The sequence below is a fragment of the Mirounga angustirostris genome, unplaced genomic scaffold (assembly GCF_029215605.1).
Source record: "Mirounga angustirostris isolate CCGP_5_RB_7025 unplaced genomic scaffold, mMirAng1.0.hap1 SCAF_11, whole genome shotgun sequence".
Lineage (NCBI taxonomy): Eukaryota > Metazoa > Chordata > Mammalia > Carnivora > Phocidae > Mirounga > Mirounga angustirostris.
The window spans coordinates 41,707,537-41,721,352 of NW_026991719.1; the positions used below are offsets into that span (position 1 = coordinate 41,707,537).

General features: G+C 40.5%; 1 protein-coding gene across 2 annotated transcripts; it reads right to left on the reverse strand.

The window, feature by feature from the left end:
• Positions 1 to 1,577: 1,577 nt before the first annotated feature.
• ZNF630 (zinc finger protein 630) lies at positions 1,578 to 13,179 on the reverse strand. Of its 2 annotated transcripts, XM_045876973.2 has the most exons (4): positions 12,535 to 13,178; positions 4,966 to 5,092; positions 4,613 to 4,708; positions 1,578 to 4,420 (listed from the first exon to the last, which is right to left on the reverse strand). In XM_045876973.2, the coding sequence occupies exons 1-4, from the start codon at positions 12,610 to 12,612 to the stop codon at positions 2,694 to 2,696; spliced, it is 2,028 nt and encodes a 675-aa protein (XP_045732929.2). In that variant the 5' UTR covers positions 12,613 to 13,178; the 3' UTR covers positions 1,578 to 2,693. The 2 variants fall into 2 exon arrangements, with proteins under 2 accessions (XP_045732929.2, XP_064430071.1); XM_064574001.1 differs by lacking the exon at positions 4,613 to 4,708 and having other exon boundaries at positions 12,535 to 13,179.
• Between the last annotated feature and the right edge of the window lie 637 nt (positions 13,180 to 13,816).

The following is a 13,816-nucleotide window of genomic DNA, read 5'->3' on the forward strand; positions in this document are numbered from 1 at the left end:
AGGAGGTCATGAGCCAAAGAATTCAGATAGCCTCCCGAAGCTAAAGGCAAGTAAATGAATTCTCTCTGAAAGCTTAGAAATAAATGTAGCCTTGTAATTTGTTACAACAGCAGTAGGAAAATAATACACCACCCATTTCTTGACTCTATTAATTTGGAAGTTGTACACTCTTTCTACTATTTTAGTGGTTACCTTCGAAATTTTAGCAAGCATTTTAACTTACTAAAGTCTAAATTTGGTCAATATATTTCCTACTAAGTGTCACATGAACATTATATTTCTGTCTTGTTCTTATACGCATACTTTTTCATTACCGGGTTTTTGTAGTTAGTGTTCATTTAAATTTACCCACATCTTTTTTTTTTTTTAAAGATTTTATTTATTTATTTATTTGATGGAGAGAGACACAGTGAGAGCAGGAACACAAGCAGGGGGCGTGGGGGAGGGAGAAGCAGGCTTCCCGCCGAGCAGGGAGCCCGATGCGCGGCTCCATCCCAGGACCCTGGGATCATGACCTGAGCCGAAGGCAGACACTTAACGACTGAGCCATCCAGGCGCCCCTGAATTTACCCACATCTTTATCATGTTTTTTGCTCATCATTCTTGTATCTCAGATCATTATTTGGGATCAGTTTCTGTTGTAGATACATCTTTTAAGATACCTTTAAATATTATCTATGTTACATTAAATTTTTTATTTTATTTTTACTATATTAAAAATACACTTATATATGATACATATCATATAAATGTATCTTAATATAATATATATAACTTTTTTATTGTCCATCTCTCTATGAAGACAGGGACATTTTTGTCTGCTTTGTTCACTGCAGAATCCTTAGAATAGTGCCTGCCATGCTCAATAAAGATTTGTTGAACATGAAGTAATAATGTCCATCCACACTCTGGGACATTTTTAGGAAATTCCCCATTCTTGCTGTGGCTTGCTGCAAGTAACTGACTCCATAAGAGACCAGACCCCAGAAGCTTGGCCACACCACAGCAAACAGACATTTCACTATTGCTTATCCTTCACTTCATGAGCAATCACCAAACCAAAGTTACTCACAGTACAGTTTTCAAAAACATGTCCTGCTCAAGGTGGGCAAAGACTGCTGACACAAATTTGGAAACAAAAAGGCTTTACTCTCTGTGAAAGAATGAGCTAAAAATAATCCCATCTCTGCCCAAAGGACTGTAAGAGAAATTATATACCTTAAATCACAGCATTAAGCAGAAAGGTAAAAAAGTCCTCTGAACATTTACGATCAAAAGTTTGCCACCATGCTTCCTTGCCGCCTCAAATCTCATCTCTCAGCTATTATGGGTTATCAAGATTATGGATACCATAATTCTGCTAGCTTCCTGAAAACCTTTTGGAAGCATACCTCCCTTTGCTATGCTCTGGAACACAAAGAACACATCGAAAATAGAATAAAAGAAATTACAACACATGATGAAAGATTAAAAGACATAAAAGCAATGAAAACAGGATGCACAACAGGAAATATGCTGGGAGACCTAAGACTAAATAGATGTTATACCCACAAACCAAATTGGGTTATACAGTAGGACTTACCTACCAAAAACCAGAATACTCTCAGATTGAACCACAAATGGCTAAAGTAGTTCTCAGATTAATACACAGCCCAAAATACATCTATAAACAGACCAGAAAGAATGAGATTAATTGACTTACACATTCAACTAAAGATGTTAGAAAAAATAGAAAAGAAAATGGAAAGACTAATGAAATAAAAAGTACAAATGAACTGGAAAATAGAAAAATTATATAAATGCAAGAATTGGTCTTGGTGGGCCATAAAATAAATAAAACGTTAGTATTGGTTTACCTGAGGGAAAAAAATCACAAATACACTCTATCAGAAATGATAGTGGAGAAATAACTACATATTTAGAGAAAATTAAATGAATCATATGAGATCACTTTGCTCAAAATTTCACAAATATATTTTTCTTTTTTTTTACAAAATTTCACAAATATATTAAGAACCTTGAGGAAATGGATGATTTTTATGAAAATTCCAGGGATTCATATATCTATACCTATATATTGATAGATATATCAACATAAATACATATGTAATCTAAAGAGAGAAAATATAATGAAAGAAATACAGAAAGATTGCCTTCAAATAATGCACCATACCCAAATAAATTCAAGGAGAGTTCTACAATACCTTCAAGGACCAAATAACACCAAAACAGTGCTAACTGTTCCAGACACATTTATTCTGTGAGGGGGGATGGGATACTTTGTGAACAAATGCATTCCATATTTACAGTGTTGAAAATATTCTGAGAGCCTGACCAGATCATTCTGTGGAAGGGTAATCACAAATACTTAGAAATTGGGGTGGCTGGGCGGCTCAGTCGATTTCAGCTCAGGTCATGATCTCAGGGTCCTGAGATCAAGCCCCACGTTGGGCTCCGAGCTCAGCACGGAGTCTGCTTGTCCTTCTCCCTCTCCTCCTCCTCCCCACCCCCTCAAATAAATAAATAAATAAAATCTTTAAAGAAAAAAAGAAATACGTAGGAACATATGAGTCTATTCTACAGTTAAGGAGGTGCCACATTTTTTTCATGTCCAACACATCCATAAGATTTCTGTTCAGTGGGAGTTTTTTCATGCACAGTGAAGTCTGACTTCTGGGAAGACCTTCCCACAATCAGTACATATATGAGGTTTCTCTCCTATGTGGATTCTGATGTCCAGTGAGGTATATATGCTGGCAGAATACCTTCCCACAGTCACTGCATTGGGAGGGTTTCTCCCTTGTGTGTGTTCTCTGATATGTGATCATCTGTGATTTCCGGGAAAAAGCCATCCCATATTCAGCAGATTCAGAGGGTTTCTCCCTAGTATGAGTTTTCTGATGTACAGCTAATGGAGACTTCTCACAGAAGGCCTTTCCACATTCACTACATTCATATGGTTTCTCTCCAGCATGAGCTCTCTGATGTATAATGAGATGTGACTTCAGGGAAAAGGCCCTTCCACACTCAGTACACTCATAGCGTTTCTCCCCTGTATGAATTCTCTGATGAATAATGAGGGGTGATTTCTGGGAGAAGGTTTTGCCACAGTCACTACACTCATAGGGTTTCTCCCCTGTATGAATTCTCTGGTGTATAATAAGAGGTGACTTCTGAGAGAAGGCTTTTCCACATTCTGTACATATATAAGGTTTTTCTCCAGTATGAAGCCTTTGATGTCCAGTAAGGTGTGACTTTTGGGAAAAGGCTTTTCCACAGTCAGTACATATATAAGGTTTCTCTCCTGTATGAATTCTTTGATGCCCTATGAGGTGGGACTGCTGGCAAAAGGTTTTTCCACATTCACTACACTTATAGGGTTTCTCTCCAGTATGTGTTCTCCGATGGATGATGAGTTGTGTTTTCCGAGGGAAGGTTTTCCCACATTCAGTACATTCATAGGGTCTCTCCCCAGTATGAGTTATCTGGTGTATAAAAAGGTGAGACTTCTCACAGAAGGCTTTCCCACATTCACTGCATTCAAAGGGCTTCTCTCTAGCATGAACTCGCTGATGTATAATGAGATGTGACTTCTGAGAGAAGGCTTTTTGACACTCAAAACATTCATAGGGTTTCTCTCCAGTGTGGACTCTCTGATGAACGATGAAGGGTGACTTCTGGGAGAAGGCCCTCCCACACTCAGTACATTCATAAGGTTTCTCCCCAGTATGAATCCTCTGATGCACAATAAGGTGTGATTTCTCACTGAAGGCTTTTCCACAATCGCCACATACAAACGGTTTCTCTCCAGTATGAATTCTTTGATGTGTAATAAGCCGTGACTTCTTAATAAAGTCTTTCCCACACTCACTACAAACATTGGGTTTCTTACCAGCTTGATCTTTCTCATACTGAATATGGACTTGTTTATGATTGAGACCTTTTTCACATCGACTATGTCCACAGGGTTTCATGCCAGTGTAAATTTCCTCAGGCACAGAACAGGAATCATGATAGCTAGGTGGTGTCCCACATCGAAATCTCTCAATGGGGTTCTTCCTTGCATGGCTCTTATTGCATGTCAGTGAGTCTAAATTAGATTTCAAGCTCTTTTCACATGAATCAAAATCACGGAGTTTTTTACTTGAAGGATCAAGGTCTATGCACACACCAAGTATTTTTCCAAATGTATTACATTTGGGGCCTTTCTCCTTGGCCAATGTTTCATGGCTAGTGACTGTGACCTGCTTCAAAACTCTGTCTTGGTTTCCTTGATACCTATCTATCTGACCATCAGTATGCCAGACTTTTAAGAGAGAATACAATGAATTATCCTTTGGGGTTTTTCCCAATATCTCCTTTTGAAATGAAAGTTCTTCAGAAATGATCTGCTGGGAAGAGTCAAGGCTTTTCTCTCTGTCTGAAAGAAGAAAATAAAGATAAAATCAAATAGAAACCAAAAAGAAAACAGCAACAAACAGAAGTGCTAGGAAGGTGCTGATGTAGGATGGATATTATAAAGAAGGCCTAATGAATTTTAAGGAAGAAAGGAGGCCACTGATGTCAGAAGAAGGAGAAGGCCCTTTCAGCCGTCTACCCAATTCTCACTTACCTGAGTGGATCCACCTTGACAACTCACTCTTTATGAACCATGGGTCCTCTTCATGTTCCAACTTGAAGATTATACCTGGTTTTATACCTGAACACCCTGTTAAGGGAAAATTATAATGGTCTTGGCCTTGGCCATTCAGAAATTCATGGGGAAAAGCAGTCTCAGGGGCCTCCCAGGAAAGATGGATCCTTAACTCACAAAAATAAATTCCAGATATAACAAAAATATGGATGTAAAACACAAACTATAAAAGAAAAGACCCTATTCATGGAAAATCATAAAGGTCATGGTCTTGACAGCTCTGAAAGATGAGGAGGATTCGATTCACTGTTACATGGAGAATGGGCCCTTACCCACAGACACCAGGTGGCTGTAGATCTCCAGCATCACATCTCTGTGTAGGGTCTTCTGAGCAGGGTCCAGGTGCTGCCACTCTTCCTGGGTGAAGTCCACAGCCACATCCTCATATGTCACTGGTTCCTATAACAGCACATTCCTGTACAATCTGCTCATTCTGATCTTTTTACCACAGCAATATCTGTAGGATAACTACTTAACATTTTGTGTAGCATACTTAATGAGAAAAACTTTGTAAAATTCTGCCATTAGCAAGAATAGTTAGTGGAAGAGAATAAACAGTCTAAAACTAGATATAAATAAAAATGGGAAATTTAATATATAATAAAGGAGCATTTTAAATAAGTGCAGGGGCACCTGGCTGGCTCAGTCGGTGGAGCACGTGACTCTTGATCTCGGGTTTGTGAATTTGAGCCCCACATGAGGTGTAGAGATTACTTAAAAATAAAATATGTAAATAAATAAATAAGTGCAGAAAAGACAGATTATTCAAAACTGGGTAGCTATTGGAAGAAATGTAAAGATGGACTCCTTATTTCACACTATACACAAAAGTAAATTTGGGATATAACAAAAATTTAAACAAAGAAAAAAAGAAGCCATAAAATAAAGACAGGAGAGATTTTAAAAATAATTTTGAATTGGAGAAAACTCTTCTAACTAGGCATGCTACAAAACCCAGATGCCACAAAGGAAAACACTGATAAATTTGACTATTTTATGTATTGCATAACAAAGTATATCATAAACTCAAAGGACAAGCAACTAACTGGGGAATAGATATGTGCACAACACGTAAATGGACAAAGAGCTAATTTTCTCCATTTATAGAGTTCCTACAAGCATGAAGAAAAAGATCAACAACTTGACCTTTTAAAAAATAATCAGAGGGCATGACCATCAATTCACAGAGAAGGAAATGCAAATGGCTTCTAAATATGTAAAATGATGTTCAACTTCATTCACATGAAGAGAAATGCAAATTAAGACAAAACAAAACATCATGTTTCTCTTACATATTATCAAAGATTAGAGTTTGATAAGTCACTAAGTTGGTAAAGATATCAAAAAAAGAGCGCATTCACATTGTGGGTATACACTGGTACAAAATATTTTGAGGGCAATTAATTTGACAATATCCATCAAAATTTTAAATGTGCACATTATCTGACCAGCAATACCATTTCTAGAAATTATTTAATACATATACTCATATATGTGAGCAAAACATCATGTGTGACGGTATTTCACTACAGTACTGCTTATAACAGCAAAATAATGAAGACAACCTCATGGGGGATTGGATGAATTATGCTTCCATCCCCATAAGGGAATACCATATACAACCATAAAAAGCAAAAAGGATTGATATGCAACAATCTCTATGATATACTGTTAAGTGAAAAAAAAATTTCATCTATTCAGCAAGCTATTATTGAGACCCCACTGAATACCAGGGATTGTTCTAGGAACTGGGGATCCAGCAAAAAAGACACCTGGAAAAAATATCTTCCCTCAAGCATCTCATAATCTAGTGAGAGGAGACAGCCAACAAGGCTGAGTGACAAATCAACATATAGCCAAAAAAAAAAAGTTTGTAATGTGTACTTCAAAATTCACATCACTCATATACAAAAAGCTCCTAGAAAACAATAAGCAGGGCACCTGGGTGGCTCAGTCGGTTAAGCATCTGCCTTCAGCTCAGGTTATGATCCCAGGGTTCTGGGATTGAGTCCCACATCAGGCTCTCTGCTCAGCTGGGAGTCTGCTTCTCCCTCTCCCTCTCCCTCTGTGCTCTCTCTCTCAAATAAATAAATAAAATCTTTAAAAAATAATAAATAAAATAAAAGAGCCCATCAAAAAGGTGCTGTGTCCTACAAACATTAAAAGAATAATAAGGGGCACCTGGGTGGCTCAGTCATTAAGCGTCTGCCTTCGGCTCAGGTCATGATCCCAGAGTCCTGGGATCGAGCCCCACATCAGGCTCCCTGCTCCACGGGAAGCCTGCTTCTCCCTCTCCCGCTCCCCCTGCTTGTGTTCCCTCTCTCGCTGTGTCTCTCTGTCAAATAAATTAAATCTTTAATAAATAAATAAATAAATAATAAAAGAATAATAAAAGGATGCTATGAACAATTTTTTTTAAAGATTTTATTTATTTATTTATTAGAGAGCGAGCGAGAGAGAAACAGCATGAGAGGGGGGAGGGTCAGAGGGAGAAGCAGGCTCCCCGCTGAGCTGGGAGCCCGATGTGGGACTCGATCCCAGGACCCTGGGATCATGACCTGAGCCGAAGGCAGTCGCTTAACCAACTGAGCCACCCAGGCGCCCTGCTATGAACAATTTTATGACAAGAAATTTGAGAATGGAGATCATAGGACAGCAGAGTATGACACGCAGGCCAAATCTGGCCCACGAGCTAAGAATGGTTTCTACACTTTTAAATGGTTGAAGAAAAAACTGAAAGGAGAATATTTTGTGGCATGTGAAAATTATATGAAATTCAACTTTCAGTGTCCATAAATAAAATTTCATTGGATCGCAGCCATGCTCATTGGTTTGCATATTGTCTACAGCTGCTTTCGACCTACAAAAGCAGAGCTGAGTAGTTGCAACAGAGACCAAACGGCCGACAGGCCTAAAATATTTCTATCTGGGCCTCTACAGAAAAAGTTTGCTGACCCCTGACTTAGACAAACTGGACAAATTATTTGAAAATCACAGCTTAACAAACCCAACATACAGGGGCTCCTGGGTGGTTCAGTTGTTAAGTGGCTGCCTTCGGCTCAGGTCATGATCCCAGGGTCCTGGGATCAAGTCCCGCATCGGGCTCCCTGCTCAGCGAGAAGCCTGCTTCTCCCTCTCCCACTCCCCCTGCTTGTGTTCCCTCTCTCGCTATGTCTCTGTCAAATAAATAAATGAAATCTTTTTTAAAAAACCCAACATACAAAGAAATAGAAAATCTGAATGGTACTATATTTTTTCAATAAGTCAAACTCATAATTAAAAACCTACCCACAAACAAAACTCCACACCATGATGACTTCACTGGAGAATTCTTCCAAATATTTAAGAAGGAAATAATACTAATCTTACCCAAACTCTTTCAGAGAATACTTCCCAACTTGTTAAATAAAGCCAACCTGTGATGCCAAAACATAAACAGGAATACAAGAAAAATTATAGGCCAATATGTCTCATGAACAGAGTAGTAAAAATCCTCAACAAAACATTAATAAAAGACTGGCTTGATGATAATGATGAGGAGGAGGATGACAGGAGTTGGTGAAGATTGACCATAGATAAAACAAGATTGGCCACCAGTTGATAATATTTGCAGCTGAGTGATAAGTACAAGGGATTCACAAAAATCTACTTTTGAGTATGTTCAAAATTGCAATTTCCCATAATAAAATGTATAAAAACTGTATTTCTTGGTAAGGTTTTATCAGTACATTTTTTTAAAGTTACAGAAGATGTAGTGTGTGTGGTGAAGAAAAATACATGAAAATAATAAAATCACTCACACACATTTATACATATATATCTATACACACAGGAGTTATATGTATTTGGAAGGATCATCCCCAAACTACATAATACTAGTTATGCCAGGGAAAAGGGCAGAAGTTACATTACAGAGATACTTCCCTTTCTTTCCAATTTTTACTTTGCAATATTATTTACATTCTTTGAACCATATATACATTACCCTTGCAAAGAGGGGATAAAAAGACATAAAATGGGGGCACCTGGGTGGCTCAGTTGGTTAGGTGTCTGGCTTCAGCTCGGGTGGTGATCCCAGCGTCCTGGGATCAAGCCCCACAGTGGGCTCCATGCTCAGTGGGGAGTCTGCTTCTCCCTCTCCTTCTGCCCCTCCCCCCACTCGTGTTCTCTCTCTATCATATGGATGGATAAAAATCTTTTAAAAAACTGTTTAAAAAAAAGACATAAAATGGAAGAGCAGAGAAGGAACTGGCCTTGAGTTGGGGAATGATCCCACAAACTATGAGATGACAGCAAAGGAGCCATGGAAAACCAAGAAACCACCCATCCTCCAAGACTCTCCCAGAAATTTTTAACTAAAAATAGCCTCTTTGAAACAACTATCGATGATACCACACTGAGCTGAAAATCACTGGCCTTTAGGAAAATTCAACAATAAAATTTCTTAAGCTAAAGTCCCAGAAATCTTGACTTGCTGAAGAGCTGGACAGATGAACTCATTTCTCTTGATGGAGAATGCAAACCATCTAACATATCCTTTTTACCAGTTTCACTGTGGCTGCCAGAAGCTTGAAGGTAAAATGTTTAGCTCAGTTTATATGAAGTAAGGCCAGATAATCCATGTATCTTAACAGCAACTTCATCTGCATCTTGATCTTCTATTTTGTCTAAATTTCTCTAATTCTTATTTTCAAAGTATTGTCCTTTCTCATTTTACTGTGGGAAAACCAAGTGGAAAACAAACAACTTACTGGGACTCAGTCATTTTGTTTCTCTTTGGAAAGCAATTGGGGGTGCAGTGGGGTACAGAAGAGTCTTCAGAGACCAAGCTGGGTTAACCACTCTTCAATGGCTGAATGTAACATGTGTTGTTTGTTAATTCATTGATAACTTGTGTTTATCATCTGACCAGCAATTCCATTTCTAGAACTTTGTTCTAAGGTAATAATCATGGATGTGCGCAGAAATTTAACTGAAAGAACTTTCATCACAGCTGTCTTAAACACCATAATTTTGAAAATAACCAAAACGCCCAATCACTGAGGACTGAGAAAATAATTTATGGAACCTCCAAGGGATGGAAAGGCAGGTGACCATTTAAAATAACACTAGGCACAATTAAGAGGCTCAAAAGATACAGCAACCAAATGTGAAGTGTGGACCATGTATGGATCTTAATTTGAACAGACAAAAAAATCTTTGAGATAATCATTAAAGTTTGAGGCCTGACTAGATATTTAATGATATTTAAAAATTTAACCAATGATGATCTGAAGTTATTATTGTTAATTATTTTACCTTGAATAACAGTATTGACCTTTAAGACCTTATCTTTTACAGGTACATGATGAAGACTTTATTATGAAATGATACATCTGGGATTTGTTTCAAAATAATAAGGACTACATATGTAAAGATTAATTTAGCTATACACAATATTTGTGCATTTTAGGGGTGCCTGGGTGGCTCAGTTGATTAAGCATCTGCCTTCGGCTCAGGTCATGATCCCAGGGTTCTGGGATGGAGTCCCACATCGGGTTCCCTGATCAGCGGGGAGTCTGCTTCTCCCTCTGCCTGCACCACCCCCTGCTCATGCTCTCTGTCAAATAAATTAATAAAATCTTTAAAAAATATTTGTGCATTTTATGTTATCAGTAACAAAGAAAAAACGATCTGGGAGGGAGAAATAAATGGGTGGTCTAGATTAGGGGCTGGCAAACTTTCTCTGTAAAGAGACAGATAGTAAATATTTCAGATTTGTGAAGCCTATGGTCTCTGTTGCAACTATTCAGCGATTGAAAGCAGAGCCACAGACGATACATAAGCCAATTCTGTTTATCGGCTGCGTCCCAATAAAACCTCACTTATGGAACACCTGGGTGGCTCAATCGGTTAAACCTCCGACTCCTGATTTCAGCTCAGGTCATGATCTCAGGGAGGTGAGATCAAGCCCTGCATCGGGCTCCACAACGAGCATGAAGCCTGCTTGAGATTCTCTCTCCCTCTCCCTCTGCCCCCAACCCATTGCATTTTCTCTCTCTAAAAAAGTTTTTTAAAATACTACTGTTGAAAAACCTCATTTATGAGCATGATAATTTGAATTTTATATCCTTTTCATATGTCGCAAAATATTCTTCTTCTGATTTTTTTCCAAACATTAAAAAATGTGAAAACCATTCTTAGCTTACAGCTGTATAAAAACAGCAGCCAGATTTGGCCCACTGCCTATAGTTTTCCATACCCTGGTCTAGGTGAAACAACAAGGCCATCGGGTGATGACTAATGAGACTGGGTGGGGGGCATAATGGGGGTTTATTATATAATTCCCTCTATTTTGCTGAATGTTTGAAAATTTCCATAGACATAAGCTTAGTAGTACTATGGAAATAAAGTCAATAGCATGGAAATATAGCTGCAAAGTGAAGAAGAGGCACATCACAAGATCACACTCCCAATTGTTTAATAACAACAAACATCCGACCCCTAAGATATCACAATGGTTTGTGGCCCTCCAAAGCTCAATGCTACCTGACAAAATCTTATTCCTTGGCATTTAATTTCTTTTATTCTATTTTCTTGGGTATCACATGAGTAGAACTGACCTTGAGTTCACGGATGATCCATACAAGATCAGTGCTACAAAACCATGGTGAATAGATAATAGTCAGGTATTAACTCACTTAATTATCATCCCAAGCCTCAAAGGATAGACCCTGCTATTATCCTCATTTCACAGTGAGGAAACTGAGGCCTAAAGAGGTTTAGTGACTTATCCATGATCACACAGCGGGTAACTAGAGGGTGAGCTGGTGGGAAAACAAAAAGCAGAGAACTCCTCCCTAGCTGTCACGGCACCAAAGTTTTCAGAGATGCAACTCTCTATTCCTGAATGCCCTAAAAAATTAATTCTCGCCCTAAATTACAGAGGACATTGTCTGATTTTTAACTTGAGAATAACAAAACTCTAAATTTACATTGTGCTTTACAGCTCAAAGTTAACTTAAAACCTTAATATTCAAAGCCACAACGAGGAAAAGAGAAGCCAAGAATCAAAGAAATATTTGGAAAACACATACCACTGATAAAGGGGTGGTTATCAGAATATATAAAAACAAGTCCTACAAATCAATAAGGAAAAGGCAGACATCCAATAGAAAAATGAGCAAAAGATCTGAACAGGTGCCTCACAAAAGAGGATCTAAGAGAAATATATGAAAACGTGGTCATCAGGGAGATACAGAGTAAAGCCTCAATGGCTGTCGCCTCCATTGGAATGTTGACACCACAAGGGCAGGGATTTTTGTTTATTCATGGATGTATTATCAATTTCAAAGAGCCGCCCATCATGGACCTCACAGAATCCCAACATTGACCCTACATATTCCCATTCCTGTCCCCGTGGACCCTCATCACTCACTCTAAAGACCACCCCAATGCTCACCCCAGATCCCCCATCATTCACCCAACGAACTCTCCATCACTCACCCCGACCCCATTCACGCACCCTACAAACCCCTTTCACTCACTCCCTTGAAACCCTATCATTCACCCTACAGACACCATTGCTCACTGCATACTCCATCACTCACCCCAGACCCCTTTCACTCACTTCCTAGAAACCCCATCATTCACCCTACAGACACGATCGCTCACTGCACAGACCTCCCCCGGGTCACTCACTTCCAGAAACTCCTCATCGCATGTCCCACACACAGTCCTACAGACTCCCTTCCCTATCACTGCTCTCCACATCATTCAGCCCGAAGGACCCCCTCATTGGTCCTTCCACATGTCCCCATCACTGACCACACCGACCCGCATCACTCAACCGGGCCCCTCACCCTGGCTCTGCTCTCAGGACCCCAAAGCTCCTCCTCAAGACGAGCTTGGCTCCCTGCTTGCACAAACGGGCTCAACATCGCCTGAAATTCCCTTTCCCCTCCAGCCCTCCTTGGTGGGTCTGGATGACGCGTTAGCTTATCTTTCGCAGGCTCAGCAACAGCCTCCAAGCCCGAGCTCTACCAGTAACAAAAATGGCGTCATTCGGGCTGCGCCGGGAACTCTGTCGCCGGCCAGGAAAATGGCCAGGGCCTCACACTGCTGCTTGAGGCTCCCATTCCAGCCTGAAGAGATAGTGTTTTAGGGTCCGGGACGTCCCCGTGAGAGTTCCGAGGCCGGGTATTCGGGTTTGGCGCTTCGAAAGCAGTGGGAGGCTCGGGAGTGTAGCGACTGTTCCGGGAGGGTGAAGGGGCGTTCCCGGTCACCAGCAGAGGCCCGGCCTGAGCAAAGGCGTGGCGACGTGCGGGTAGGGGTGTTCGGTGCGAACCGGGACCCAGGCAGGGGGGCGGGGAAGGGGTGGTAAGGCCGCAAGGTAGAAGCACCGCCGGGCAGATCGCTCTGCAGAAGCCTCATTGCTAAAACCTCCGGTGAAAGCGGAGAGTCTTCGGACGTAACGTATCGTCTCACGCACGCTCCCGGCCCGCCTCTCGCAGCCTGGCGTCACAGCCCTCCGGCCTTCCTACTGTTCCTTCAATGGGGCCGAGCCCCCTCCCCGTCTGTCACTCAAGGCTCGGCGTCGCGGCGCTCCTGCTCTTCTATTGGCTCCTTGGAACACAGAAGGCCCGCCCTCTCTTGTCACTCACAGGCCCGACCTTCTGCCCGCGCCTCTTAAAGTGGGCAGATGTGGCTTTTTGCTGCTCGTATCAAAGCCGAAAGAAGTAGGAGGCAGAGGTTTAAGGTAGAGCCTAAGGGGCATTGATTTTAGAAAAAATAACAAAAGACTAGATTGGAGGTCAGCCCGGAATGGGATTGAATAGTTAACAAAGGCTCGGATTCTAGAGCTACAAAATAGAGTACTGATGGCGAAATAAGCAAGACCTCTACCGAGGTTCAAACTAACAAGTAAAGAGTTAAGAGTCTGCCTTCGGCTAAGGTCATGATCTCAGGGTCATGAGATCGAGTCCCACAAGGGGCTCTCTGCCCAGCGGGGAGTCGGCTTCTCCCTCTCACTCTCCCTCTCTGCTCTCCCCCTCTCTCTCTCTCAAGTAAATAAATACATAAAATCTTTTTTTTTTAAGATTTTATGTATTTATTTGAGAGAGAGAGAATGAGAGCGCACATGAG